A 27,485-nucleotide genomic window follows, 5' to 3' on the forward strand; every position below is an offset into this window, starting at 1 on the left:
TCAGTGCAAATGATCTTTCTTTTGCCAGGGGGAAGGAGTTTATGACAGAATGTAGTGGCAAATGAAACACTCTAGTGGAAAGCAGGGTGCAGGAAACTGCAGTTAGGGTACAAGCATATAGGAAACACAGTGATGTCTCTCTCTTGTCCTGCCAACATCCTCACTTCACTCCAGCAAGGAAATAGGAAGGGCACTAGAAATGTGCACAAAATGGATGCACATGCACTCTTTGGCCCATGTCCCTTCAGACAACAAAGGAATCAAAGTCTATGCTGATATATATATATATATATATATATATATATATATATATATATATATATATATATATATATATATATATATATATATAATTCCAGGCGCCGTGATTAAAAGTCCTCACCAGGATTTTGCTCAAGCTTGCTAGATTTTCTAATTAGCAATCCAGGTAAAATGAGTGGATGAGTTTTATGCCTGTGTTGCATAAAAATCAATTATTAGAGTGCTCTCAGCTGAATAAAGGTTGTGGCCTCCACCTTAAATCCTTTTGGTCTATGCACAACTGAAAAGATGAAGTGAACCTCGAGAAGTCGGTGGTGACCACAGGCTGTTTGTATTTTTCAGTGTGGGAGCGTTGTCTTCTCTCTCTGTTAGGATTTGGAATACACAATACAGACATGCACCTAATACAGAAGGGGACCCTCTAGCCCTGTAGACAGAGGCGGTCTTTGCATAGAGGCGTGGCTAGGCAACTGCCTTGGGCCCCTCCCACTGCAGCCCACTGTAGGGGCCCATGATTAGCTAACTTATTTCTCGCATATTAATGTTGATGAGCCCCCTAGCTAAATTCACCTTGAGCCCCTACATTGCTAAGTCCGCCACTGCCTGTAGAGTAACTCCAGACCTGTAGAGTAACTCCAGACCTGCAGAGTAACCCCAGACCTACAGAGTAACCCCAGACCTGCAGAGTAACCCCAGACCTACAGAGTAACCCCAGACCTGCAGAGTAACTCCAGACCTACAGAGTAACCCCAGACCTGCAGAGTAACCCCAGACCTACAGAGTAACCCCAGACCTACAGAGTAACCCCAGACCTTTAGAGTAACCCCAGACCTACAGAGTAACTCCAGACCTGCAGAGTAACCCCAGACCTGCAGAGTAACCCCAGACCTTCAGAGTAACCCCAGACCTACAGAGTAACTCCAGACCTACAGAGTAATCCCAGATGTGCAGAACCTGTGCCTGTTGAGGCATGTCATGGGAGCTTGGCCAGAAAGGCCAGCACAGTGGTATATACACACTGGGAGAGGATAATGTCCTGGCAATAATCAGATTGTAGATGATATATTTTGTCATGCAGAGGGGATTATGTATTTTCTGCAGCATGGACCCACATACCCACATGCACTGGACTCCTGAATAAAAAACATGCTGGCAGTTGCCTCTTGGTTTTGTTTAAGATTTGTCTGTATAAAGATTTCGTTGTATTGCGACCCATTACTGTCAGATATTTACACTAACCTCTTGTCAGGAGGCATCCAAGGGTGTCGAACTGTGTACATGAAATTATGTGGTGCAGAAATATTTCTGATTGGGATGTGAGTGATTGGCCTGTGAGGAAGAAGGACAATAATAATTGCTTTGCTTTGCATCACAGCAGGGAGAGAAGCTGATTCTGGTTTTCTGACCAGTAGTGCTCAGGGAATATACATAAAACAAAATTTCTAGAAAATTATAAGACATTCTAATCTGCTGTATATTAAAAAACCCACTGTGAAACAAAGCAAGGTTTCTTTATGAATACACAGTACAGTATTTTGCAGTAAATTAAAGCTGTTATAGTCACTGATGCCACATGCTTAATACACATATGAAATATGTTGTCCTTATGTGACTGGTGTGTTACTGCGTTGTGTAAGAATCACTATCCACATGCTTAATACACATATGAAATATGTTGTCCTTATGTGACTGGTGTGTTTCTGTGTTGTGTAAGAATCACTATCCACATGCTTAATACACATATGAAATATGTTGTCCTTATGTGACTGGTGTGTTTCTGCGTTGTGTAAGAATCACTATCCACATGCTTAATACACATATGAAATATGTTGTCCTTATGTGACCGGTGTGTTTCTGTGTTGTGTAGGAATCACTATCCACATGCTTATGTGTGTGTGAGTGTGTGTGTGTGTGTGTGTGTGTTTGTGTGTGTGTGTGTGTGTGTGTGTGTGAGTGTGTGTGTGAGTGTGTGTGTGTGAGTGTGTGTGTGTGTGTGTGTGTGTGTGTGTGTGTGAGTGTGTGTGTGTGTGTGTGTTTCTGTGTTGTGTAAGAATCACTATCCACATTCAATCTCTGTAGGCGATCTTCTTTTATTGGATCAGCCACTCTGTTAGTACAAGTACATTGAACAGTGCTGACAAACTCACTCTGTTAGTACAAGTACATTGAACAGTGCTGACAAACTCACTCTGTTAGTACAAGTACATAGAACAGTGCTGACAAACTCACTCTGTTAGTACAAGTACATAGAACAGTGCTGACAAACTCACTCTGTTAGTACAAGTACATTGAACAGTGCTGACAAACTCACTCCTGTTAGTACAAGTACATAGAACAGTGCTGACAAACTCACTCTGTTAGTACAAGTACATTGAACAGTGCTGACAAACTCACTCTGTTAGTACAAGTACATTGAACAGTGCTGACAAACTCACTCTGTTAGTACAAGTACATTGAACAGTGCTGACAAACTCACTCTGTTAGTACAAGTACATAGAACAGTGCTGACAAACTCACTCCTGTTAGTACAAGTACATAGAACAGTGCTGACAAACTCACTCTGTTAGTACAAGTACATAGAACAGTGCTGACAAACTCACTCTGTTAGTACAAGTACATAGAACAGTACTGACAAACTCACTCTGTTAGTACAAGTACATAGAACAGTGCTGACAAACTCACTCTGTTAGTACAAGTACATAGAACAGTGCTGACAAACTCACTCTGTTAGTACAAGTACATAGAACAGTGCTGACAAACTCACTCTGTTAGTACAAGTACATAGAACAGTGCTGACAAACTCACTCTGTTAGTACAAGTACATTGAACAATGCTGACAAACTCACTCTGTTAGTACAAGTACATAGAACAGTGCTGACAAACTCACTCTGTTAGTACAAGTACATTGAACAATGCTGACAAACTCACTCTGTTAGTACAAGTACATAGAACAGTGCTGACAAACTCACTCTGTTAGTACAAGTACATAGAACAGTGCTGACAAACTCACTCTGTTAGTACAAATACATAGAACAGTGCTGACAAACTCACTCTGTTAGTACAAGTACATTGAACAGTGCTGACAAACTCACTCTGTTAGTACAAGTACATAGAACAGTGCTGACAAACTCACTCTGTTAGTACAAGTACATTGAACAGTGCTGACAAACTCACTCTGTTAGTACAAGTACATAGAACAGTGCTGACAAACTCACTCTGTTAGTACAAGTACATTGAACAGTGCTGACAAACTCACTCTGTTAGTACAAGTACATAGAACAGTGCTGACAAACTCACTCTTAGTACAAGTACATTGAACAGTGCTGACAAACTCACTCTGTTAGTACAAGTACATTGAACAGTGCTGACAAACTCACTCTGTTAGTACAAGTACATTGAACAGTGCTGACAAACTCACTCTGTTAGTACAAGTACATAGAACAGTGCTGACAAACTCACTCTGTTAGTACAAGTACATAGAACAGTGCTGACAAACTCACTCTGTTAGTACAAGTACATAGAACAATGCTGACAAACTCACTCTGTTAGTACAAGTACATAGAACAGTGCTGACAAACTCACTCTGTTAGTACAAGTACATAGAACAGTGCTGACAAACTCACTCTGTTAGTACAAGTACATAGAACAGTGCTGACAAACTCACTCTGTTAGTACAAGTACATAGAACAGTGCTGACAAACTCACTCTGTTAGTACAAGTACATAGAACAGTGCTGACAAACTCACTCTGTTAGTACAAGTACATAGAACAGTGCTGACAAACTCACTCTGTTAGTACAAGTACATTGAACAGTGCTGACAAACTCACTCTGTTAGTACAAGTGCATTGAACAATGCTGACAAACTCACTCCAGCACTCTAAAAGCATAATAGAAGAAAAGTGAGTGAAGCACAAATAACAGATTTGTAAAACATTTCCCCATCACCACCATAACTGAAATAAAATGGGTGGATAACAAATAGTGACATACCTCTCCCACGATATTACAATGAAAAGGGGAGAGTCAAGATGGGTGGTCGCTATTTATACTTGGGTGGAAAACACCACAAAAGAAGAAACAGAAAGGGGAGGAGTCTGGATCCCACATATACACAACTAGATAAACAGATAAACAAATACAGTACATTTTGTGTAATTATACACAACTGACAGATCAACCTGGTTACATTCACCCCCCAGAATTACACAAAATCACAAGACGCACAAAAACACTCAGCAATATTACATGAACCAGTAAGAAAACGGTGACATATGCCAGCAAAACGCTACCCAAATGAAGGGCTAGGAGACCTGAGGACCGCCTGGCGCCCGGCAAGGCCCCAGATACCCCATAGACACCAAGAGGTGCCATTTACACCTCAAAATGCATGTCACATACAATTACTGGGAAATCCTAGGAGGAGCTGTCCTCCAATAAAGTGGCAAGAAAAACACATGAGTAAAAAAAAACAAATAAACAACTATCCATCAAACAGCAGGCGGAGAAAAAAAAAAAGAATAACAATAATAAATATAGCCGCAAGCGGCAATTACGGGGTCCAAGCTGAGGTTTGGCCAGATTTTGCACCCACTGGCACAACATCATGTAAAGCTTTATGAAATGTACATGAAAGTATATGAAGCACGTTCGTGAATGAAATACCTGCTCAAAAAACAGAATCTAAATGGCAGCTTTTTAAACTCTACTCTAGCAGCTCAACTCTAGCTCTTTTGAGGAAAAGAATGACCTTTGATCTGCATGCATGTTCAGCATAGAAAATGAAAATATTCACAGTACAACCATTTGTGAATGGATTTGGCACAAACTTGGCTGATATCACCTCAGTGGTCTTCTGAATGTGTCTGTCCATTTTCATAACAATCAGATATTATATAGGGGAGTTTTTGAAATATGCAGTTCATATGTCATGATGGTACCATTGTGATGCATATGAAAAATATTAAATTGTGAAAATCTTAGAATTTGTTCCACCAGTTTTGTATTTCACATGCTGCTGGATATTATAATATGTGATTTGAGGTGATGGAGTGAAAATCCTAGGACTAGTATGAAAAGTGTAAATTATATGTATTGGATTATACACAAAAATCTGTACTTTTTTGCAAAGCACTTGCAATTACAAAGTTGTTAGTGATTTTGCATAGAATCATATGAGATCATGATTGTCCTTCTACATGAAAGCATGTAGGAGTAATTCAGGAATTTCTAGTATAGCGCCACCTAGTGGTGCAATTCCTGTCATACTTTAATATGTATTAGAGGGTGTGTAGATGAACATAATATGTGAGTTTCATGTTAATTGGCATATGATAAGCTTGTGAAAGGTGTACTGAAAGCTGATTGGTCGATAGCGGCGGCCATCTTGGATTTATGATGGACCTGTGCCATAGGTACATATAGATGATGCATACCAAGTTTGGAGTTATTTGGGCAATTGGTGTGGGCAGGAGAGTTTTGTGGCTGTTATAGCGCCACCTAGGTGTGCATGTCTGCCAAAATGTAGGTGCAGGTCTAGACACCCAATAGGTGCATGCTTGTGAAATTTTGTGTGAATCCGTGAAAGCATGCCTGAGATACAGCAGAATATGTGGATTTTTGGCGAAGGAATTTTTTACCTTGGACTTGTGAGGCATGTGGCCACGCCCATGTGTAGAAATGTGCACTTTTGCTCTGCTAGAATCAAAGTTCAGACTCTTCTGAACATTTTGACACCACATATGTGCATGTATGTGAAAAATCCAGGGACTAGTTTGCGCTCAAAAATGTGTGCGTATTTGCATATTATGCAAATTAGCTCGAAATATAAGGGGCGGAGCTTATGGCTTCAAATTTATTTTTTGTAGAATGGAAGATGACTGATCAGATGCAATTGGAATTTTTTGTTATTGACATACGGTGTAGGCGTGACAATTTTTTGCGCTCTATAGCGCCACCTATGGGCGGATCGAGCTGGCGTGTTGTGCCTGAGTAGCAGAGAGGAGTACTACAAGTTGGCCAAAGGAGAAGTCTGTTGGTGTTACGGATTAGGCTGCACGATGCATTTTAGCTGACTGAAAGCTGATTGGTCGATAGCGGCGGCCATATTGGACATATGATAGTGCAGGTCAAGGACCTGTGCCGTAGGTGCATATAGATGATGCGTACCAAGTTTTGAGTTATTTGGCCAATCGGTGTGGGCAGGAGAGTTTTTTGGTCGTTATAGCGCCACCTAGGTGTGCATGTCTGCCACAATGTATGTGCAGGCCTAGACACCCAGTAGGTGCATGTATGTGAAATTTGGAGTGAATATGTGAAAGCATGCCTGAGATACAGCAGAAAATGTGGATTTTTGGCGAAGGGTTTTTTGACCTTTGACTTGTGAGGCATGTGGCCACGCCCATGTGCAGAAATCTGCACTTTTGCTCTGCTAGAATCAAAGTTCAGACTGTTGTGAGCGCCTGGATACCACATATGTGCATGTATGTGAAAAATCCAGGGACTAGTTCGCGCTCAAAAATGTGTGTGTATTTGCATATTATGCAAATTAGCTCAAAAAGGAAGGGGCGGAGCATATGGCTGCAATTTTCTTTTTTGTAGAATGGATGATGACCAATCAGATGCAGTTGGAATTTTTTGTTTATGACATACGGTGTAGGCGTGAAAAATGTTTGCGCGTTTGTGTGCGCTATAGCGCCACATATGGGCAGATCGGGCTGGTGTTGTGCGCCTGAGTAGAGGAGCTGTCCTTTACCAGTTGGCCAAAGGAGAAGTCTGTAGGACTTACGGTTTAGGCTGCACAACGCGTTTTAGCGGAGAAGCGGAATAATAATAAATATAGCCGCAAGCGGCGATTACGGGGTCCAAGCTGAGGTTTGGCAAGATTTTGCACCCACTGGCACAACATTATGTAAAGCTTTATGAAATGTACATGAAAGTATATGAAGCACGTTCGTGAATGAAGTACCTGCTCAAAAAACAGAATCTAAATGGCAGCTTTTTAAACTTATGGTGGAATACTGCCCAACGTGGGATTCGAACCCCCGTTGTCCACGTGCATTGTGGCTGGGAGCACATTGCTCTACCCATTGAGCTAATGGGTCTGACTGGATTACAGGCTCAACTCTAACTCTTTTGAGGAAAAGAATGACCTTTGATCTGCATGCATGTTCAGCATAGAAAATGAAAATATTCACAGTACAACCATTTGTGGATGGATTTGGCACAAACTTGGCAGATATCACCTCAGTGGTCTTCTGAATGTGTCTGTCCATTTTCATAACAATCAGACATTATATAGGGGAGTTTTTGAAATATGCAGTTCATATGTCATGACGGTACCATTGTGATGCATATGAAAAATATTAAATTGCAAGAATCTTAGAATTTGTTCCACCAGTTTTGTATTTCACATGCTGCTGGATATTATAATATGTGATTTGAGGTGATGGAGTGAAAATCCTAGGACTAGTATGAAAAGTGTAAATTATATGTATTGGATTATACACAAAAATCTGTACTTTTTTGCAAAGCACTTGCAATTACAAAGTTGTTAGTGATTTTGCATAGAATCATATGAGATCATGATTGTCCTTCTACATGAAAGCATGGAGGGCAGGAGAGTTTTTTGGCCGTTATAGCGCCACCTAGGTGTGCATGTCTGCCAAAATGTATGTGCAGGTCTAGACACCCAATAGGTACATGTATGTGAAATTTGGTATGAATACGTGAAAGAATGCCTGAGATATAGCAGAATATGTGGATTTTTGGCGAAGGAATTTTCTACGCTTGACTTGTGATGCATGTGGCCACGCCCATGTGCAGAAATGTGCACTTTGGCTCCATAACAATTAAAGTTCAGACTCTTCTGAGCGCCTGGATATCACATATGTGCATGTATGTGAAAAATCCAGGGACTAGTACGCACTCAAAAATGTGTGTGTATTTGCATATTATGCAAATTAGCTCGAAATCTAAGGGGCGGAGCATATGGCCACAATTTTATTTTTTGTAGAATGGAACATGGCCGATCAGATGCAATTGGAATTTTTTGTTTACGACATACGGTGTAGGCGTGAAAATTTTTTGCGCGTTTGTGTGCGCTATAGCGCCACCTATAGGCGTATATGGCTGGCGTTGGGTGCCTGAGTAGCGGAGGTGTCCTTGACCAGTTGGCCAAAGGAGAAGTCTGTACGACTTACGGTTTAGGCTGCACGATGCGTTTTAGGGCAGAAAAAGAAGAATAAATATAGCCGCAAGCGGCGATTGGCGGGTTCACACACCAATAGGCATTTTGGCCTCAATAGGCAAAAGGAAGCCCAAAAGGTCCTTTAGACCTAAAAGTGAAAAAAAAGCTGTTTGGGTTTGGCCAGTGTGTGCTCTACAGATGTAGAGTGTGATGACATCTGTGTGTGTCAGAAAGGGAGACACAAAAATAGCACATCTGGCTATGGCTGCATCTATGTGAACAGTATAGGAAGGCCTGCACTTGTCTATACATGATTGGGCCTGTATATTACTGACAGAGAGAGATTGAGGGAGCCAGAGACTATGCTTTGTTATTTCACTCCTTGTACACGTAGCACGCCTAACATGACTGCCTGTGTATTCAAAGTATGAATGTAGTCTGCAAAGCCTGGCATGACTGACATGACTGGCATGACTGGAATGACATCACTGGCATGACGAACAAAATTAACATGACTGATATGACTGACATAACTGGCATGACTGTAATGATTTGAAGATTTGACTGACATGACTGGACTGACATGACTGATAGGACTGACATGACTTACATGACTGGCAGAACATGACTGGCATCACTGACATGACTGATATAACTGACATGACTGAACTGGCATGTCTGATATGACTGACATCACTGGTATGACTGACATATACTATACATATACTATAGATATGCATACAAACTATACATACATTTAGGTAGAAGTGTGTGTGTGTGTGTGTGTGTGTGTGTGTGGTAGTATATGTATTCAAACTATGACAACATATACTAATACATACATACATACATAAGTATACATAGAAACTATACATACATATAGGTATAAAGGTGTGTGTGTCTGTGTGTTTGTGTGAGAGAGAGACAAAAAAGAAGCCAAATATCAGTTTGTATGAGCATGTGTTAGTCACTGAGATATGGGTGGGTATGGCTAGGGAAGTGTCATTGTGAATGCTATAGGAAGGCCTGCTTGCGCCTGTATGTGTGTGTGCCTGGTTAATAGACACAGAGAGATCTAGGTAGCCAGAGCAATGTTTACTTAGGGCACAAAGATGGGAGGGGGAATGTGGGTGAGAGTGAGAGAGAGACTGAGTGTGTGAGTTTCAGCTTACGTGCGTGTGAGAAGGAGAAGGTGACAGAGGGACTTTACATGCATTTTTATGCATTGTATATAATACTGCACTGTAGAGCCATACGATAACCGATTTAGATGAAACTTGACAAATTTGTTCAGGATGGGATTCTGAATGGGCTTCTGCATTTTGGTCAGAATTGGGTAAAATATGAAAGAGCTTTAAGAATATGAATATTATATGTATTGATGCTGTCCATTAAAAAAATATTTAGCAGGTATAAGTGTCCTAAAATCCAAAATCTTTGGATTGTTTTTTGATTTCACACTCTGTAGAGTATTATAAGACTTTGCTTGACATGATAGTATGAAAATCCTAGGAGCAGTATGAAAAGTGATGATTTCAAACTATTATTAACTGTAAATAAACTGCATTTTTTTAATAGGACATGTAATGGGAAAGTTGTTCGCACTACTGCAAGGAATCAAAAGAGTCCAATTGCATGTTCCCAAGTGGAATTATGTAGGGGATACACTTGCTTTTTTTGCAATAGCGCCCCCCAGTGGCCAATCGACACCCGGCTGGATTATGTCATAGGGGGTGTGCACTTGTCCACACCCAAGAGGTTTCGTGCAGATCGACCAATGGTAAGCCTGTCAAACGCGTGCCGATCACGGATTGGCCGATTACGTCAGCCATTTTGGAAGTATGGCATGTCTGCTTTAGGACCTGGTTCCCAGAGGCCCATAGATGATGTCTGTCAAGTTTCATGTGGATCGGCCAATCTGAGTGCATGGGGCAAATTTTTGCATGTTATAGCGCCCCCTAGCAGGTGAGGTATGGCAACCTCTGCGAGCTGCCCCAGACCCTCACAGGGAAGCTGTCTGTGAAGTGCCATCTCATTACATGCAAGTTTTCTTAAGTTAGAGCTCCATATGCGCAAAATTTACTATTGAATTTACGCCCCCTCATTTGATTGGTTTATACTGACTAGGTAGTGAAGAAATTAGCATTTTTGTTGATACGTTTTAAAGTTCAGACTCTTCTGAACGTTTTGATACCACATATGTGCATGTATGTGAAAAATCCAGGGACTAGTTCGCGCTCAAATATGTGTGTGATTTTGCACATTATGCAAATTAACTCGAAATCTAAGTGGGCGGAGCTTAATGGTTGTATATTAATTGTCCTATTGAATTTAGTCAAGGAATGTATAGGAACTGGAATTTTGGTTCTAGGACCTACGGTGTAGGAGATATGGACAAAAAGTCAATATGGTCTGCTATAGCGCCACCATCAGGCCAATTTGGGTCCCTGTATGGGAATCTGGTCCTTGGGGGTAACTGAACCTTTTTGCCAAGTTTGGGGTTTCTAGGCATTACGGTCTAGGCTGCACAATACGTTTTAGGTCAAAAAATGGGACAAAGAATAAGAAAGAAAAATCCTAACAATTACAATAGGGTTCCCACACTATGTGTGTGTGAACCCTAATAATAATCGGAACAAATACAATAGGGTTCCAGCACCGCTGGTGCTTGGACCCCTAATAATATTAATCGGAACAAATACAATAGGGTTCCAGCACCCCTGTTGCTTGGACCCCTAATAATAACAATATATATAAAAATTCACACATTCATCAAAGGTGAGCGAACATTCTCAGTGTCAAGTAGCGACTCTCTTTGAGTCATAGTCTATCAAACGGCAAACAGGTCTGAGCACCCTACCAAAACGTGAGGTGAACCTACTACTCAAGTCGGTGCTGTGCTCGTCAGAAGGACAAATGAAGTGGAGAACAGGCAGGTGATCTACAGTAGCATCTGAATCAACTGGCCCTTCAGGGACAGAGGACCAAGTCTCGGGACAGGAATCTGATTCCACAGTATAGCTCGACACAGCAGAAGATTGCCGTTGAACCCATGATGCTGTGCGGTCATCATTACTGCACCAAGAGGGAGAAGCGGCTAGAGAAGATGCAGCAGTGGCTGCTCCAGTGTCCACAACGGTCACTTCAGTCTCACGTGCATCAGAGCCAGTTACATCACTAGCAAAATCACCAGCAGGGTGAAAGTCACAACCGTCTGTGTCTGTAGTGACAGGCAAAAAGCTCACATCAAGAAGTAGGTTGCGGTGCACCACACGCTCATTTCTCTCTCGGTCCCTGATCTTGTAAACGTGCAGATTAGGCTTTGAGGCTACCACCGTGTAAAGAAGTGGCTCCCACTTATCAGAAAGCTTCCGTTTCCCCTTAACCCCTTTGTTAGCCACTAGTACTTGATCCACAAGAGAGAGAGGAAGACCCTTGGCCTTTTTGTTATACTAGTCAGACTGCCGTTTCTGTTCTTTCACGCTGTTACGCTGCGCTAAAAGCATGGCAGAACGCAAATTATCCACCAGAGATGTAACATAGGTGTTATAATCACAGACGTCACTATCATGAAGGACATTTTTAAACATGAGGTCAACCGGTAACCTGGGAACCCTACCAAACATCAAATAGAATGGTGCAAATCCGGTGGTCTCATGGGCAGTGCAGTTGTATGCAAACGTCATCGACTGAATCATCTGCGGCCATTTCTGCTTAGATCCTGGAGGTAAAGACATGTTACCGAGAGAACGGTTAAACCTCTCCGTTTGTCCATTGCCCATAGGGTGGTAAGGAGTCGTGTGAGATTTCTGAACACCACACAAATTAAGGAGCTCCACGATTAGCTTGCTCTCAAAGTTGGCTCCCTGGTCGGAGTGAATGCGCTGAGGGAAACCGTAAACACAAAAAAATTCATCCCAAAGCTTTTTTGCAACTGTCCGTGCAGTTTGGTCTTGACATCGAAATGCATGTGCCAACTTGGTGAAGTGGTCAGAGATCACCAAAATATCTACAGACTTGTTGTTGTCCTCAGCTGACCAAAAATCAATGCATACAAGTTCCAATGGAGCGCAGGTCTTAATACTCTCCAAAGGGGCTCTTGCTGCAGGCTCTAAAGTTTTACTGAGAACACATCTGTGACACTTATGTACAATATATATTTTGTGTCATATTTTAATGTCTATTCTTCCAATATGTCATAAAATAAGAGCCTGAAATCTGAAAGATGGTAATGTGACAGGGTGACAGAAGCAGCAGACGTGGTGTGGTGCTGTGGTGTTTTTAATGTCCAGCACAACCAGGGTACCCGCGGGTCCTTAAAAAGTCTTAAAATGTCTTAAATTTAGTTTTCCATATTCAAGGCCTAAAAATGTCTTAAAATGTCTGGAATTTTATGAGGGGAGGCTCCAGGGTCCTAGTGCTAGATTCCTAGATTGGAGTATACGGCCTCAACAACGTCAACAATTTTCGTTCGCCAACCGCACTGCGAGTAAAAGTGGGTTTTTAACAATTTCTTAAAAGAAGATGTAGAATCTAAGCATCTGATATTGAGAGGAAGACAATTCCATAGTTTAGGAGCATAGACAGCAAAAGCACAGTCCCCCTTTGCTTACATTTAGTTCTTGGAACCGTCAGAAACCGTTGGTCTGTTAATCTCAACGACCTTGACCCACCATAGGGAACTAAGAGCTCAGAGATGTATTCCGGCGCCTCACCATGCAAAGCCTTATAGGTTAAAACCAGAACTTTAAAATCCACCCTGAACTTTACTGGTAACCAGTGAAGGGAGGCTAACACAGGAGTGATGTGTTCCCTGCACCTTGTGCTAGTTAAAAGGTGGGCAGCTGCATTCTGCACCAGCTGAAGCTTTGCTAAAGCATGAAGCATGTCATGAGCAGAGTCACTCCAGCAGGCTCAGTCCTGCAGACACAAGGAATACACCGCACAGACTTGTGGGACCTGTGGGCTTAAATCAGGGTGTGAGGCTGATAAGGGACAGGTGCAGCTGATTATTGAATAAGCAGGTGAATTGGACTGTGGGAGTGAACGGAGGTGGAGTGAAGTGGAGTGGGCAACTCCCCTGTATGGGCTGGAGGTGGAGTCTCCTGTGGGGCTGGAGGTGGAGTCTCCTGTGGGGCTGGAGGTGGAGTCTCCTGTGGGGCTGGAGGTGGAGTCTCCTGTATGGGCTGGAGGTGGAGTCTCCTGTGGGGCTGGAGGTGGAGTCTCCTGTGGGGCTGGAGGTGGGGTCTCCTGTGGGGCTGGAGGTGGGGTCTCCTTTGGGACTGGAGGTGGAGTCTCCTGTGGGGCTGGAGGTGGGGTCTCCTGTGGGGCTGGAGGTGGGGTCTCCTGTGGGGCTGGAGGTGGAGTCTTCTGTGGGGCTGGAGGTGGAGTCTTCTGTGGGGCTGGAGGTGGAGTCTCCTGTGGGGCTGGAGGTGGAGTCTCCTGTGGGGCTGGAGGTGGAGTCTCCTGTGGGGCTGGAGGCGGGGTCTCCTGTGGGTATAAGTGTACCACATTTCTCCTGACACATGCTTGTTGTACTTGGTGCTTGGTGTGCAATAGTGAATGTAAAAAGTCAATAAATTAAAACATTTGGAGCGTTTTAAACACAAGACTATATCTGTTATACATTGGCATATGATGGATTGCCTGACACAAACCTCTTGTTTTGAATTGTGTGAGATTCTAAACATGAAGCAAAACAAAGAAATAATCCCTTTCTTCTCTGTGCCATCAGGTCTGGTGTCTGGCTTTTCTATGACCCCACCTATCCTCAACAGCACCAAAGACACGCTTGTGATTGATGCCAATGACACGCTGAGCATCACATGCAGGTAGCATCAATGTATTAAACCACAAGAAGCTGTTTAAAGTGTATATATAATATAGCAAAACATTTTTATGTTTAATGTGAAAACATTTATTAATTGTATCATATTACTGGTGTTATATAACAAGGTTCTTCACATACACAGAGGGAATGAAGGCAGTGAGGAAGGTGAAATTATTTTTCAGATAACAGCACTGGCAATGTGAACATATACGAAGAAAACAGCAACCTGACACCATTTATCTCTGATCCTTCTATAAATTCCTTGGCCAAAACGATGTTTTCAGCAGCAACAAACGTACCTTGGGAAGGAAAATATCAGTTGTGGCTACATGCAGCATTGTTCATGGGCAGTATTATGTGTTATGTAGATTTGACTAAACTTCAGAACATCATTGTGCTTGTAATATTGTAAGGGCAGAAGTCACTTTTATCTGATGCATGCTACCTAACAAGGAGATTCTATATGGAGGTAATGTTGCAAAACTTGAGAACTTGAAGGACCTGAACCGAGATCTTGTGAAACAAAATATGTACTTGTATTTTTGTTGTGAGAACTTGTAAGCTAAAATTTGCATTTTTTTTTTTGACACAATCTGATCGTCACTATTTTTAGAAAAATCACTTTTTTGGCTTTACAACCACAAATTCAATGTCACAACCTCTTAAATCTGCGCCTTGACATTTGCAACACTAGATATCTAGGTGGGCTTGTAGCAAAGCTGATTTGTGCAGTTGTAGAGAGGTGGGGTAGTAGGGGATGGGCCACAAGAGAGATCAGAGAGAGAAAGAGAGATAGAAAGAGAGAGAGAGAGAGACAGAGAGAGAGAGCAATTCCTGTGTGGTTTTCACTTCTTTAAGCACATTGCGCCTGGCTGCCTGGACAGCTGCGTTTACGGCGTTGAAAAGAGAGACACTGGCCAACTGCTACAGAACTTCAACTACGTCCTGGATGCAGAAAAATTAACTCTGATACAGTTGTGATCAAATTTATTCAACCCCCACTGAAATAAAGTGTTTTGGCCAGTTTGACATTGATTTTGATCATTTCAGTCATCTTATTTACAATTATATCAAAGAGGCACTTATAAATTAGACAAACATAACATAATATTTATGATGGAATAACCACAAATGTCTTTACTGTGCTCACATCATTATCAGTTTTATTCAACCCCCTAGTGACATTATTTTTTAGTACTTAGTACAACATCCTTTTCCAGTTATGACAGCTTTCAAGCGTGAAGCATAGCTTGACACAAGTGTCTTGCAGCGACCTATGGGTATCTTAGCCCATTCTTCATGGGCAAAAGCCTCCAGTTCAGTCACATTCTTAGGCTTGCGCACTGCAACTGCCTTCTTTAGGTCCCACCAGAGGTTCTCAATTGGATTTAAGTCTGGTGATTGCGATGGCCACTCTAGAATGTTCCAGCCTTTCATGTTCAACCATGCTCTAGTGGACTTGGATGTGTGCTTCGGATCATTGTCCTGTTGGAAGGTCCAACGTCTCCCAAGCCGCAGGTTTGTGACTGACTCCATCACATTTTCCTCCAAGATCTCCTGGTACTGAAGGGAATTCATGGTACCCTGCACACGTTGAAGCTTTCCTGTACCATTAGAAGCAAAACAGCCCCAAAGCATAATTGACCCCCCGCCATGCTTCACAGTAGGCAAGGTGTTCTTTTGTTCATAAGCCTGGTTCTTCCTTCTCCAAACATAGCGCTGGTCCATTGTCCCAAACAGTTCTAATTTAGTTTCATCTGACCACAGTACACTGTTCCAAAACCTTTGTGGCTTGTCCACATGACTTTTGGCATACTGCAGTCGACTTTTCTTGTTCTTTGGAGTCAGCAAGGGGGTGCGTCTGGGCGTTCTGGCATGGAGGTCTTCGTTATGCAGTGCGCGCCTTATTGTCTGAGCTGAAACTTCAGTGCCCACATCTGACAGGTCTTTTTTCAGTTCCTTAGCAGTTACGCGGGGATTTTTCTCCACATTACGCTTCAGGTAGCGCACAGCAGTCGCGGTCAGGATCTTCTTTCTGCCACGACCAGGTAACGTTTCCACTGTGCCCTTTAACTTGAACTTGCGAATGATACTTCCGATAGTGTCTCTTGGAATATTTAACAACTTCGCAATCTTTTTATATCCATTGCCATTCTTGTGAAGAGCAATAACCTCTTCTCTTGTCTTCTGGGACCATTCTCTTGCCTTCACCATGCTTGGAAACACACCAGTAGATGTCTAGAAGGAGCTGAGTATCACAGTCCTTTTAAATCTGCCTAATTGGTGCTTATCATGCTTGATTGCTGCTCGTTGACATCCACAGATGTTTTCAATACCTGATGGAAAACACTGGAATGAACCTCTGTTCTTAGGAGTGGTAGTCGTAAAGGGGTTGAATAATTGTGTCAATGAAGAAATCACAAAAAGGCCATTTAATACTTTATGACAAAAAAAATTGATGCTATCTTAGTTGCATTTAGTTCTTTAACAAGTCCTTGTAAGATTTCATTATGAACACAATTACAAATGTGCACTGAATTCCATAAAACCCTTCGCAGCATTGGGGGTTGAATAAATTTGATCACAACTGTAAATCTCCATCCATCGATGATGGTGCACCAAATCAAACCGGTGCGTTCCGGCATCGTTTGATTTACAAATTAAACACTGGGTGGGGCAGTAGGGGTGGGCAGGGTAGTGGAGAGTGGGGTGAACCATAAATCGTGATTCATCAAAAGTGCTTATTAAAAAAATCTGGATGTAGAAAAATTGAACCTATATGTGTGTATATGTGGGTGGAGATATATATAAGAGATGAATGTGTGGGTGTATACGTATGCGATAGAGAATATGTGTTTAGGTGTATGTGGATGTCCAGACCAGCTGTTCTCTGTAGTGGGGGCGGTGGGGATCTGAGCTTGGATGCGGTGATGGAGGGAACTGCCCGCCCGGTCTCCCCGGGTCGACCACTCCCTGCCTCGAGTCGGTGGGGCAGTGAAGCTCGGTGCTCAGTGAGTCAGCTAGCTGGCTCTCCTCTTCCAGAGGACCATTTCCTCTGGACCTACGCATTTCCACCCACCCACCCCCCACACATATACACGCACGCACGCACGCACACAGTCCTTGTACATTTAGGATCCTGGGGGGCAGGCGTGTAACCAGAGGTTGACGAGGTGGGCCTGCTGCCATGGTTCACCCGTCTCCTCACCACTGTCTGTCCCTCAGTTTTTATTGCACCTTAGACATTGAGGGCCTTTGAGGGGACGGTGTGGACGAACACTGGCCAGTGGGCCGGGGCTTTGTCGACGTTGGTCCCAACACCTGTCCCCTCAATTTTAACAGCACCATAGTATCACACACTACCACACATACACATACACCAACACCTACACATAACACAGCACTGGGGGTGGAGGGGTGGGAAGGCCTTCCTTCACCCGTTGGTGAAGCTGGGGCTTTGCTACCGACCCACGGCGGGGGGGGCGTCCTGGGGGGGGGGCTCTGTTTCCTATGGTTCCCCTGGACCTGCACTCCTTGGCTAAGGGGGCGCAGTCCGGGGTTCTCACTCTCCCGCTTGTGGGGGCGGGCATGCGTGGGTCACTGGGAAGTGCTGCCCTGGGGCTCCACAGCTCCTGGGGGGGCCGTGGGCGGGTGGAATTCCCGGGTCTTTCTCTGCCTACCTCTGGTCTCTGGGGGAATGTTGTCCTAGCTTTCTATCCTTGCTGGTAAGTACATTCCGTACATTTATCCTATGTTGCACAACTAGGTTACACATAAACACACACTCACACATACATCACGTAATTTGTGCTAAATGTCTTTGGTACACTTTCTGCTTTACTTTGCTGTGGTCATTCGAGCTGGTTGGGGTTTTTTTTTTTTTTTTTTTTTTCTTCATATATAATTATTATTATTTTTATTTATTTATTTATTTATTTATTATTTCCCCCTGCTCTTCTGTCTTTTCCCTTTTTATTCTTTCTCTCCCCCTCTTTTCTTGGTCCACCTAACCCCAATAATTATCACTTTGCATATTGTTATAATTGTTATAATTGTCATTTGAACTGTACATAAAAACAAAGTTGTCCTCCAAAGATGGGGGGGTGGAGGTGGGCCATTAAAAAAAATAATAAAAAAAATTTTAACCTGATAAATCTCCATCAATGATGGTTACTCAAATCAAACGACGGTACATTTTTAAAATGCATACTGTTTTGGTAATACTGCAAACATGGCAAATGGTATTATAGTCATCAATATTATAATACAGTTTTTTTGCAGATGCTAAGACCCAATTTCTGAAACTATGTCTCTTTTTGTCAAAACTTAACACAGAGCAGCCAATGCTACACACACAACACACAAAACATTTCAGACTTTTGGAAAAAGCACATCAACCAAAACTCTTGCAACTCTTGCCAAAACCATATTATTGCATACAAACTCTACACACAAATGTCAGATGATTAGCCTTCCCCATATGACAACTACACACTAATGTGACAAATTGAAAACACTACTACCACGTGTCAGTTTGTAGTCTGCTGTGAAGGTCTGTCAAGTAAAACGCAATTACAAGGGGAAAGTTCTTTTTTGGTTTTGCATGAACATTACAGCAACACATGCTGTATATACTGTAAACACATGGACAACAAAAAAAGAAAAACAAAAAGACAAAATAACCTCAAGCTTCCTCCTTCGCGTGCTGAATGGATTTGCATTGGGGGGGTTGGCGACCAGTACAAACTGGTTCAGTGAACAGCCACGATTTGTGGTGATTCACCTCCACCAAACTCTCCATTACTGTTGAGTTCTTTTTGGCCCCCCAGTTCAAATACATTCAGCAGGTGATGGAGGAAGCTTGAGGTTATTTTGTGTTTTTGTTTTTCTTTGTTTGTTGTTTTGGCTGTCCCTGTGTTTACAGTATATGCAGCATGTGTTGCTGTAGTGTTCATGCAAAACCATAAAAACCTTCCCATTGTAATTGTGTTTTACTTTATGGTGTAAATGTGCTGAATATGTCAGGGCTGGCTCGGATGCCGTTCCATTGCAGACATATGTCTGCAGATGTAGACATAACCTCAGTATTTGTGAATATTCATGTATATGTGAGACCTCTGACAGACCTTCACAGCAGACTACAAACACTCAAACACATGGTAGTAGTGTTTTCCATTTGTCACTTCAGTGTGTAGTCACATATATGAAAGGCTAATCATCTGATATTTGTGTGTAGCGTTTATATGCAATAATATGGTTTTGGCAAGAGTTTTGGTTGAAGTGTGTGCTTTTTCTAAAAGTGTGAGGTGTTTTGCCTGTTGTGTGTGTGTGGCATTGTCTGCTGTGTGTTAAGTTTTGACAAAAGAGACAGATTCAGAAATTGGGTCTTAGCATCTGCAAAAAACTGTATTATAATATTGATGACTATAATACCATTTGCCATGTTTGCAGTATTAGCAAAACAGTATGCATAAAAAAAAATGTACCGTCGTTTGATTTGAGTAACCATCATTGATGGAGATTTATCAGGTTTAATTTTTCTACATCCAGATTTTTTTAATAAGCACTTTTGATGAATCACGATTTATGGTTCACCCCACCCTCCACTACCCTGCCCACCCCTACTGCCCCACCCAGTGCTTAATTTGTAAATCAAACGATGCCGGAACGCAAACAGCGACATGAGACACTTGGTCACTAAGGCCAACAATGTCACCGGATCGCACACAAAACGCAACACTTGTCAAAATAAAAAGCCAATTCGTTTATATAAATCACTTTTAAATGATTTAAGTGTGTTTTATAAGTGTTTTAAGTGCAGAATCGTTTCTTACCTTATTAGTTGTTTTGTATATAACTTGGGACTCAACCACACTCACACCTGCCCCAATAACATCTCCACTGCCTTCATTTGTTTCAAGTCTCGGTTGTTTAGTAGTACAATCAGATGCTTTTTTTCTGTCTTTTCGACATATTGATCACTGTTATTTTGACAAATTGGCGCATTTGTCTGATATCTATGCAACACAAAATATTTCCCATCAACCAGTTCTATTTTTTATTGTAAAATGTAATAAATAAATTATTTTTATTAATGACCCACATAAACCATAAAACTGATTTGCAATTTATTTGTGTTGTTTTATTATATTTTTGTGTATAATAATAAAAATGCCCATGAATTTGGACTAGGGCCGTGTGAGGGGTGGGTGGATGCTTTATGGGGGAGACGCGGAAAGGCATCACTAAAAGGGAGAGCTCTTAGGTGATTTAGGAAGCCTGAATGTGGTTCTTGTGTTTAAAAAATGTCTTTTATAGAATTATTTGTTCAATTAATTGGTTCAACGCAGACAGATTTCTTCATAATTAGTAGGCTTGAAAGTTACCGGATCGAGGCAGACAGTTCCCGAAACGCACCCTTCAAAATGAAAGAGTTCTCGGATCCTGGCTCAAATTAAGCCCTGGCCCACCCTACTGCCCCACCCACTTATAATCCCACAAGTTCACAATTCAGTTTTGCAACAAGTTCACCAAGATATGTGTTGCAAAAGTTGAGACGCAGATTGTGCTGTCAATTTGAGAGGTTGTGAGTTGTTTGTGGTTGTATAGTGGTTGTATATACATTTTCTGTTAGTGAATTTTTAATATTTAAGTTTTCACATCAAAATTAGAAGTACAGATTGTAGTTTACAAGTTCTCACATTGAAAATACAAGTACACATTTTGTTCTCAGATCAGGTCCTTCTAGTTCTCAAGATCTGCAACATTTTACCTCCATAATTCTGTACCAGGAGAGCCTACATTGAGGGAAATGTCACAACTGAGTAAGACAGTTGAAAATGATTATTTTTGTACCAATATTTACTTAGTATTTGTGCTCCAAGGGGATAACAGGACATCTGGAAACATACTCAAAACACTGTCAAACTCTGTGTAGTCTACAATAACGAAACAAGTGTAAATCTTGAAAAGAGAGGCATAAATATTAGTTATGAGAAAGTTATTAGGTGCACAGAGACTCATGCACTTTTATTTGACAAGGCTTCCTCTGAATCAGCATCCTGTGGGTGCTGGTAACCTTTCTGTGACTTGTGATGCTCCTTTCACTCAGGGGACAACACATTCTGGGCTGGGCCTGGCCTGAACAGTCTCTTGACAAAGGTGAGTTCAGTAAGCAAGAGGGTCAGGAGTTGGCCCCCCACATTGACCTCCCAAGGGGTCTGTGGGTGAAGGAGTGTCAAGGAGAGCCTGGGAAACCCTACTGCAAGATCCTTGTGCTGACCAACAGTCGCAGTGATGACACTGGCTACTATCGGTGCTTCTACAAAGACATTAAGGCCATCATCGATGGAACCACAGCGGCCAGTATCTATGTCTTTGTGCGAGGTAAATGGTGCTTTATATTTACTGGAAAATCTTGGAATGACTGTGTTATCATATACATGCTGTCAGTGTCTCCACTGAACAGTAAGGCTGTGTAGAGTACAGATGAGCAAACTAGTGGGAGTGGCTGAGGGTGTGTGAGTGAGGGAGTGGGAGTGGCTGAGCGTGTGTGAATTCTTTGTTTCTGACTTTTTCTTCTGTAAGAGTAATAAAGGACTGTTTTCTTCATTTATAAATGTGCCTCCAGAACACAATTGTGACAATTTCATTTGCTATTTTATAGTTTCCAAAATACTATTTCCACATTCAAAATTTTTGCAGGTTAAACATTTCTGATATCTCAAATATTATTTATGACTAACTGATTAATTTTAGCTTCAGGCTAATCTTCTGAAAGAGACCATAAGCCATCAAAGTTTACTGAAGATTCATGATTACGAGTTATGGATGCAAGTATTAGTGATATTAATGCCACTAGTATGTTCTAGAAAAATGCTATATGTTTTTTATAGTAAGTCTTGTTTAGGTATTAAGTTTGTTATTACTTTTGTTGGGAGGATCAGTGGTGTAGAAATCAACCATCAGTGGTATTTTAGGATGTTTTAACATTTTGGATGTGTAACAGGGTTACAGAAGCAGCAGACACAGGAGGTAGTGCTGGGTCTAGTTTAATGTCCATCTCCATCGTAGACACAGGAGGTAGTGCTGGGTCTAGTCTAATGTCCATCTCCATCGTAGACACAGCACAGCTCAAAACTCAAATATATACAGTAGGACAGAGGAGGACAGAGTGCTCAGAACTCTCACAGTGCAGCAGGGAGTAAACAACAACAACAACAACAGCAGGTCCAGAACTCGTGTCTCAGTGCAGCGGGGAGTAAACAACAACAACAGCAGGTCCAGGCAGCACAAGCACAGAGACGGCAGGCAGGACCTGTGGGCTTATATAGGGAGTCAAAGTGATGAGGGACAGGTGTGATAATGAGAGATGATCAGTAGTGAACTAGTGGTGATAGTGATCTGGAGAGTGCGCGAGAGGTGGAGTGTTGTGAAGTGGGTGGCTTCCTTGTGGAGCCGGTCAGGCCTACTGTGACAGGATGCATTCATTTATAGATTTCATTTAATTTGCTTTAGCAAATGGAAAATATCAAAACATCGTATCTGTTTCTTTATTGCAGCTATTTCTATATTTAGTGATATAATATAATTTTATACTAATATTTATTTTTCAAATAGACCATAATAAGCCATTTGTCCAGAAAAATGATGACATGGAAACCATCTTCATAACAGCTTCAGACAAGCACATTGAGGTGCCATGTCTGGTCTCGGATCCTGACCTGAATGTAACCCTCTACTCGGTAGGTTTACCTTCTCCATGTCCATCTTATTCTATTCACTGTGACATACACAAGGAAACTGATCCCAAAACTAACACTAAGGAAATAAGTATGTGCCCAACAGTTGAGTATATGAATACTAGGGCTGGGTATCGATTCAAATTCCAAGAATCGATCCGATTCCGATTCTGAAGATTAAGAATCGATTTATTTCGATTTAATCCGATTTAATCGATTCGATCCGATTCGATCCAATTCGGGGTTTAGTGTTATTAAAAATGTATTTGAGCTGTTTCCTGACCATGTACAGAAGCAACATGTTAAAACTAGTATTATATCGATATTAGTCAGCAAATAGTTACTGGTAGTTGGTAGTTACTGACGGCTGGACAATAAACAGAGGACATCTTTGAGGTGTCTATATCTGCAACAGTGGACTCCTACTGGGACACTAACCAGTGCATTATTATTATGATTGAAATAATTAAGAATTCACCCAAAAGCTGTTGCTACCAAATGCATTTTTATTTTAAAAGTGCTCACACTTAATAAACTGAAAGTATAAAATGTAAACGTGTATTTTTCTTTAAAGTGCGAATATAATAACAGATCTGTCACGTTACGGTCCCCGACCCCTCCCTGTTGGGCATGTGTTAACGTTGTCTGCGTCTACTCGTCTGCGTCTGTAGATCTCCGTGGGTGCGGGTGCGTCTTGTGATAATCCTCACCTGTGACTCGTCTCGTCATCACGTGGGGTTTATGTGGTTTGTCTATTTAATGTGTGTTCGCGCAGCGTCCTGTGCTCGTCGTTGTTTGAGTCACACATGTTCTATGTAAACGTGTTTTATGTGCGCTGTCTGCGCTTTGGTAAATGTAATAAACGTAACGATTTGGAAAGTGCAAAGGATTCTGTCTCGTCCATCGCCTTGCGCCCAACGTTACAAGAACATTTAAAACTTTTTTAAACTGTAAAAACACTGGGTAAACGGTCAGTGACACGGACTAACTGTAAATAGTCACTGACACTGGATAAACTGTCCTTCTGCTTTTAGATTGCCGATTTGACTATCGTCGTTACCGGCACTGTCCGACGCCATGTTGTTTTACAGTTAGTTAGACTGAGCACGCCTGCGTGAATTCAGTGACGAGGCGGGGGTAAAAGTTCACTAAAAAATCGATCTTTGGACGTACGAATCGATTATCAGATCATCTTATGCGAATCGATTCTGAATCGGAAAATTGATTTTTTCAACACAGGCCTAATGAATACTGTTCACATCACCGATCACAAACTTTCAGATGATATGCGATAACCAGTTCATGATGGTCCTTCCTCAAAAACCTAAAGCTCTAAGCTCCAGTTGCAGATCACTGTATTTCTTCACTCATTTCTGGAGGTGTGTTGGTATGTGTTACTTAAATATACTCCATTACCCATACAGCATTGGGGTGGGAGGTTAGTGGGAAGACCATGTACAGATACACAGTTCTTGAGTAAAAGACTTCAGCATAAACCCACGCCGACCATGTGGTCTTTTCATTAATGCAGTACACGGCATAACATGGTGTCAGTTGGTGAAAATCTTTGAAAATAAGGTGAAAGGATGAGTTTCAGTGACGAGTGAACGAGTTTGAGCCGTGAGGTTGTGTCTACGAGCCCAAAAGTGAAATGTGCAATGCTAGCGGCAGAGGAGAATAGCAGCAGCACTCACAGTGAGGGAAGTGCGAGAGAACTCTGCAAACACAAAGGAGAAGTTGTCCCAGAGTCAGCGCAATCACCGCTAAGTCCACCATCACTCATGCAGTTTAGTGGATATCTCGCAGATAATTGGAGACGGTTTAAGCAGAGATTTGAAATATATCTAGGTGCTAGAGGAGCAGGACAAGAGGATGAGAAATTGCAGGCCCAAAACTTTCTGCACGTTATTGGGGAAGACCAGAGACCGTATATATAATGGACGGTATGTCACCGTTGACTCCCATTGTGAATTTTTGAAGCCACCAAGATGGCCGCACGGACACTGCCATCTTGGATGCACTTGCGCAGTAGATGAAAATTGGAGCCAGAGCATGCGCATTAGAACCGGTAGGCAGGACAGTATCTCCACCCCAACTCTGATCACATTCGTTAGGATACGCCCACCAGTATAGACGGGATCGCGCATACGGACTGTGCCACCTAGCTAGCTACTACTGAACAAAGATATTTTTTCACTTAACACGGACTGCAAACGCCACGAAAATCTTCGCGAAGAAAATCAGCCACCGAGTAGCCCACTTCCCCACTGTGAGGCCATTAGTGCCCTTTGTCTTGCTAATGACATGGTACGCGGTTTGAAGCACTGACCCCCACTCTCCTTTTCAAGGAAAACCAGCTTGGCCAGCTCATCTGTATAGCAATTTTGACACAGCTTCAAGAAGCAGTTCAAAAGTTACAACCCGTGAATCTATCTTTCTTTATAGCGCGAAGGTAATTATTCCTATGCTGAATAAGAATCCTTTAGCACAAAACATTCTAACTGAAATTAATCTTTGCGCTAAATTATAAACATTTGTAGTTGGCATATGTGTTGTGCAATTTTCACTAGGCAAACCAGACACTGACTGCACGGTTAGTTTGATGAGGTTTAATGCAAGTAGGGCTGTCCACGACCAAGGATTTTTTTGGTCGACCAATGGTCGGCATTTACTCTGACTGATCGACCAATCGACCCCCCCTCCAAAAATAATTTCCCATTTAGACTGGGATACACATTTGTGAAGTTTTATCTTTAATGCTGGGCTGCCGCATCTATGCCCATTTACCACTAACGCCAGGAGTAACCTTGTGTGACTAACAATGTTTCCTGGTTCATCTAAATACTAGTTCGGTTATCTGCTCAGTTCTTCTCGAAGAGTTCACGGCATTGTCGTGTACAAGAGCGACCCTTTCCCCGCGGGGATTCTAAACTTTGCTATTATTTCGCTGAGTCGCTCTGCTATGTTAGCAGCTGTGTGGGTCACTCCCAACTCTTTAGTTCCCAGCACGAATGAATGCAGTCGGCAGTTATCAGAAATAAAATGCGCTGTGACCGTTATGTAACTTTTCATCTGGTTAGATGTCCATATATCCGTTGTGAAGCGGAGGCTTTACAGTTTTCGATCTTGCCCTAAACTGTTTGTTTTGTTTTGCTGTATTTGCTCTTAACCGCGTGCGACACTGTTTCACGTCTTACCAGGCTGTATGCGGGCTCGAGGCATTCAATTAGATTTTTTAATCCCTCACCACTGACGATATTCACAGGTCGCATGTCCAGCGCTGTCCTTGTCAAACAAATCACCAACGGTAAATTCGTGTCACGTCTTCCTTTGTTACGCCGTTGAAATTAAAAGTCCCAGAAGCCCTTTGACGAGACACAGCTTTTTTTCCCTGCGACCAATCGACCAATGGAATTTGGTCGACTAGTAATTTTTTTGGTCGACCAACGATTAATTGATTATTTGCCGTCAGCCCTAAATGCAGGGTTTCCAACTCTCACGCATTGAGAGTGAGACACACGCATTTGACCGTATTCACATGCTCTCATGCCACACTTCCGATTTCTCACGCCAGAAAAAAAAATCTAGTTTATTTACCTCTGATCCATATCTATGATTCAATGAGTTACTAGTTAGCTCTGGCGCCAACCACTGGCAATCGATACTTAATTTGTGTCCATTTTACACCGCCCCAGTAACAATTTACGTTCGCCACCAGGTTCGAATCTCACTCCAAGCGATCTTGAAAAGTTGGCAACCCTGATTAATGTGAATGACTTCAACAATATATACATAATTAATCTTGTATGTGTATACCGTATATATATATATATATATATATATATATATATATATATATATATATATATATATATATATATATACAGTCTCTGGTGTATACACACACACGTATACATGGTCTATGCTTCAAGTACATTTCGTTCAATTCGCTAAACTACGAACTAGCTAGCACAATTTGCTAACCTGAGTGGATTTAAAGTTAACATCTGGCTAGCTAGTCAAATATCTAACTGAGCTACTTACCGAAAGAACTGCAAAGAACTTGACCCTAATGGCCTGTTACAACAATTTACTGCAGAACAAGACATTGAGGTGTGATATAAAGACACTTTTGACGTTTTACAAAATAAACTAAGATAAAAGGTTTTAATACTGCTGTCAGGAGTTTTGATAGAGTTTTGCTGTTGAGCGCGCTCACGTTTGAGCGTCTGGTATTAGATGTCAATCAACACAGCTATTAACTGTCAATCACCTTATCGCCACACCCCTTTAAGTAACACTTAATAACTTCTATAAAATCTGTTTATCGTAAAGAAAAACACTGGGAGAGATACTGACGCAATGGGGTCTTATAGAATTGACAAAATATAATTGCTCAAAAAACGTATTTTACGTGTGATAAAAATTCAAAGTTTCTCGTCCGGCCCGTTCACTTACATGGGAATG

The 27,485-nt window shown here is 41.9% G+C and overlaps 1 protein-coding gene across 3 annotated transcripts in view; it reads left to right on the forward strand.

The window, feature by feature from the left end:
• The window catches only part of flt4 (fms related receptor tyrosine kinase 4), a 120,584-nt gene that overhangs the window by 31,032 nt on the left and 62,067 nt on the right, over positions 1-27,485 (forward strand). For all 3 annotated transcript variants that reach the window (XM_077022740.1, XM_077022741.1, XM_077022742.1), the window contains 3 exons: positions 14,182-14,278; positions 21,389-21,663; positions 22,897-23,021. In XM_077022740.1, the coding sequence (XP_076878855.1) occupies positions 14,182-14,278; positions 21,389-21,663; positions 22,897-23,021 (497 nt within the window). The remainder of the gene's footprint in view (positions 1-14,181; positions 14,279-21,388; positions 21,664-22,896; positions 23,022-27,485) is intronic.

The sequence above is a fragment of the Brachyhypopomus gauderio genome, chromosome 11 (assembly GCF_052324685.1).
Source record: "Brachyhypopomus gauderio isolate BG-103 chromosome 11, BGAUD_0.2, whole genome shotgun sequence".
NCBI classification, from domain to species: Eukaryota; Metazoa; Chordata; class Actinopteri; order Gymnotiformes; family Hypopomidae; genus Brachyhypopomus; species Brachyhypopomus gauderio.